Source organism: Lactuca sativa, chromosome 4, assembly GCF_002870075.4.
Source record: "Lactuca sativa cultivar Salinas chromosome 4, Lsat_Salinas_v11, whole genome shotgun sequence".
Classification (NCBI taxonomy): Eukaryota; Viridiplantae; Streptophyta; class Magnoliopsida; order Asterales; family Asteraceae; genus Lactuca; species Lactuca sativa.
Window position 1 is genome coordinate 21,163,107 of NC_056626.2, and position 3,776 is coordinate 21,166,882.

General features: G+C 34.2%; 1 protein-coding gene across 1 annotated transcript; it reads right to left on the bottom strand.

The window, feature by feature from the left end:
- Window positions 1-2,329: 2,329 nt before the first annotated feature.
- Window positions 2,330-3,494, bottom strand: LOC111915827 (protein PLANT CADMIUM RESISTANCE 2). The gene is made up of 4 exons (XM_023911464.3): window positions 3,223-3,494; window positions 3,044-3,115; window positions 2,671-2,883; window positions 2,330-2,560 (listed from the first exon to the last, which is right to left on the bottom strand). The coding sequence occupies exons 1-4, from the start codon at window positions 3,341-3,343 to the stop codon at window positions 2,484-2,486; spliced, it is 483 nt and encodes a 160-aa protein (XP_023767232.1). The 5' UTR covers window positions 3,344-3,494; the 3' UTR covers window positions 2,330-2,483.
- Window positions 3,495-3,776: the final 282 nt, after the last annotated feature.

Below are 3,776 nucleotides of genomic sequence, written 5' to 3' on the forward strand. Positions count from 1 at the left end.
GTTTTCTGTTCTGGTTTAATAATGAAAATCAGAAGGATTTGATTGATTTTACTGGTCGAGTTTCTACTACAAAGGCAACAATATTTGCCATCACCCGTCACCTTCCCTTTTCTTCTTCTTTTTTTCTTTTGTAACGAGCATCAATGGTGGTGGATTGTTGCAAGTTTTAGAGGGCTCTTTTGTAGGTGTTCGTATTCATAAAATGAAAACCAAGTGAGTATCAGTGCGTTGTTTGCAAGTTTTTAGAGGTTTTTTCCTGAGTTTTTTCTTAAATTTGAGTATTAATGGTGGTGGTGATCGACGACAATAGTGATGATTAATGCAAAGGTGTTGTATGTTGTTAATGGGAATGATGTTGACGGTGGTTAATGGGAACTGGTATTGGCGGTGGTCGCTGACAATGATGTTTGTGGTGTGGTTAACGGTAATGGAGTTGGAGGTGGTGGTCAATGGTGTAGGTGGCGGTCATTGGTCAGTGGTGTCAATGCGAGATAGGGGAGAGAGAGAGAGAGAGAGAGAGAGAGAGAGAGAGAGAGAACATAGTGGGTGTATGTGATAATGATATTCCTTTAAAAGATTATTAATAAATAAATAAAATTGAGGTAATATATTCTTTTTACATGTGTTAGGGACTAAAACTGCAAGAAAAGAATACAGACGGTATGAGTGCAAAAAACAAGTTATGAACCAAACATGCCATTTTGACAAACCACAATTGGGTCGTAGCCCTCGTTTTTTGTTCGTAACTAGGGAGAGATAGAATAGAGTTTCTTCATGAAGTTTGAGACAACGAAAAAAAAAGACTTTCTCTATGGCCTCCTCATGATTTAGGATCTGACACAGTTAAAAATTACTATCCTCATGATTAGACTATGTGCCATAGATTTGATAAAAGAAACGTGCATATGCGGTTAATTTGTTCTTTGTATTAATATATTCTTATTGACATCAAACATAATACAATTCGACTGTACATAAAAAGTAAATGCACATGCGATTTTAAATCTTATCACATCCCATGATCATAGTTTCTTTGATTTTCAAAAATAAAAGCAAAAAATTAACGTTTCATTTCTCCAGGACCAATCGGTGGCATCATGATTCCTTGATTATGACTTGCTAATCAAGGAGAGAGAGAGAGAGAGAGAGAGAGAGAGAGAGAGATGGGGGGAGAGAGAGAGAGAGAGAACATAGTGGGTGTATGTGATAATGATATTCCTTTTAAAAGATTATTAATAAATAAATAAAATTAAGGTAATATATTCTTTTTACATGTGTTAGGGACTAAAACCGCAAGAAAAGAATACAGACGGTATGAGTGCAAAAAACAAGTTATGAACCAAACATGCCATTTTGACAAACCACAATTGGGTCGTAGCCCCCGTTTTTTGTTCGTAACTAGGGAGAGATAGAATAGAGTTTCTTCATGAAGTTTGAGACAACGAAAAAAAAAAAAAGACTTTCTCTATGGCCTCCTCATTTTGAGACATTTTGGCTTTGGGGTCGATCCAGTAACAAAGAAGGAATTCATAAAAATTTAGGATCTGACACAGTTAAAAAATACTATCCTCATGATTAGACTATGTGCCATAGATTTGATAAAAGAAACGTGCATATGTGGTTAATTTGTTCTTTGTATTAATATATTCTTATTGACATCAAACATAATACAATTCGACTGTACATAAAAAATAAATGCACATGCGATTTTAAATCTTGTCACATCCCATGATCATAGTTTCTTTGATTTTCAAAAATAAAAGCAAAAAATTAACGTTTCATTTCTCCAGGACCAATCGGTGGCATCACGATTCCTTGATTATGACTTGCTAATCAAGGAGAGAGAGAGAGAGAGAGAGAGATGGGGGGGGGGGGAGAGAGAGAGAGAGAGAGAGAGAGAACATAGTGGGTGTATGTGATAATGATATTCCTTTTAAAAGATTATTAATAAATAAATAAAATTAAGGTAATATATTCTTTTTACATGTGTTAGGGACTAAAACCGCAAGAAAAGAATACAGACGGTATGAGTGCAAAAAACAAGTTATGAACCAAACATGCCATTTTGACAAACCACAATTGGGTCGTAGCCCCCGTTTTTTGTTCGTAACTAGGGAGAGATAGAATAGAGTTTCTTCATGAAGTTTGAGACAACGAAAAAAAAAAAAAAGACTTTCTCTATGGCCTCCTCATTTTGAGACATTTTGGCTTTGGGGTCGATCCAGTAACAAAGAAGGAATTCATAAAAATTTAGGATCTGACACAGTTAAAAAATACTATCCTCATGATTAGACTATGTGCCATAGATTTGATAAAAGAAACGTGCATATGCGGTTAATTTGTTCTTTGTATTAATATATTCTTATTGACATCAAACATAATACAATTCGACTGTACATAAAAAGTAAATGCACATGCGATTTTAAATCTTGTCACATCCCATGATCATAGTTTCTTTGATTTTCAAAAATAAAAGCAAAAAATTAACGTTTCATTTCTCCAGGACCAATTGGTGGCATCACGATTCCTTGATTATGACTTGCTAGATTTCCTTGCCATCCTACAAAGCCAACAAAAACAAACTTGAATCAGATCTTCTTTTTGATACACAGAGATATAGTTATTGATTTTAACTTCAAGAAAAAGAGATGGAGATTAATAATTTGTTACCAAGAGATGGTTCAAATCCACGATACTTGAGCTCACGATACTCTTGGCAAAGAGCACAACACTCACAGAAACAATGGAGAAGACAATCATTGCAGGGTTGCTCAGGCAACATGTACTGTTGTCTTAATTTTGAACGATACATAAAAGAATATACGCATTCACATCCAGTAAATAGGCAAAGTATCGAATAAAGAGCCCCGCTAACACCACAAGCTGTTAATTTTTACATGTGAAAACAAAAAAACTAATTATTCTTCAAAATAAGCTTATTGATGAATTTAAAAAATATATATACAAAAAATACCATATATTTTGTCGTGAAAAGTCACTATAATATCATACGATCATTAAAATATGGTCTTTAGAGACTTACATGTAGTTCCCTTGTCAACAACTTCTGCGATTCGTCCGAAAGAAATACACGGACACCAACACGTTAAGCAACCTGTAATTCCCATAAACAATACAAATTTTCAATAGAATGAATTGATATATTCATACAATATTAATATACTATAATTAATGATTAATATAATTAATTTATGGACATACAGTTAGGGACATCTTTTCCGCAATCACAAAGGCCGGTGGACCATTGGCCGGGGGTGATGATGGGGTGAGCTGGAACGCCGGTGGCATATTCCGGTGGTGGCATGTTGGAAGAGTACTGCATGGTTGAATATTAATGAGGTTGATGGTGATTGAAGTGTACGTTTGTGGGCTACTATTTGTAGGCACTATATAATTTGGTCAAGGGTGTGATTACATCGTCAAACAAAGTTGTCCATAATACGTTGTTTCCAGGTAACCTCTTTATAATTTTCTCTTTCACATATATGGATCAACTTATAGTATTTTCTATATCCACTTGTTATAAATTATTATTCTAACACAACAATAAGTGTCATATTGTCATTATGGATATATAAGATATTCTTATCGTTCTGTGATATAAGAGGTGTCAATTTCAATTTTTATTTATTTATCTATGAATAAATTTAAATCTACGTAAATTTTATCTAAATGTTGGCCAAAGCAATGTTTTAAAAACTGGTTTTTTAGTAGAATCGGTATAGTGAGCGGTTTCCGGTTCAACTGGTTCGACT

What these genes read in the sequence shown, in the direction of transcription:
- LOC111915827 (XM_023911464.3), bottom strand. Translation starts at nt 3,343, where the DNA reads ATGCAGTACTCTTCCAACATGCCACCACCGGAATATGCCACCGGCGTT. An exon ending in CGGAAAAGATGTCCCTAACT is followed by an intron (nt 3,116 to 3,222) that starts GTATGTCCATAA and finishes TGGGAATTACAG; the next exon opens with GTTGCTTAACGTGTTGGTGT. An exon ending in TGTTGACAAGGGAACTACAT is followed by an intron (nt 2,884 to 3,043) that starts GTAAGTCTCTAA and finishes AAAAATTAACAG; the next exon opens with CTTGTGGTGTTAGCGGGGCT.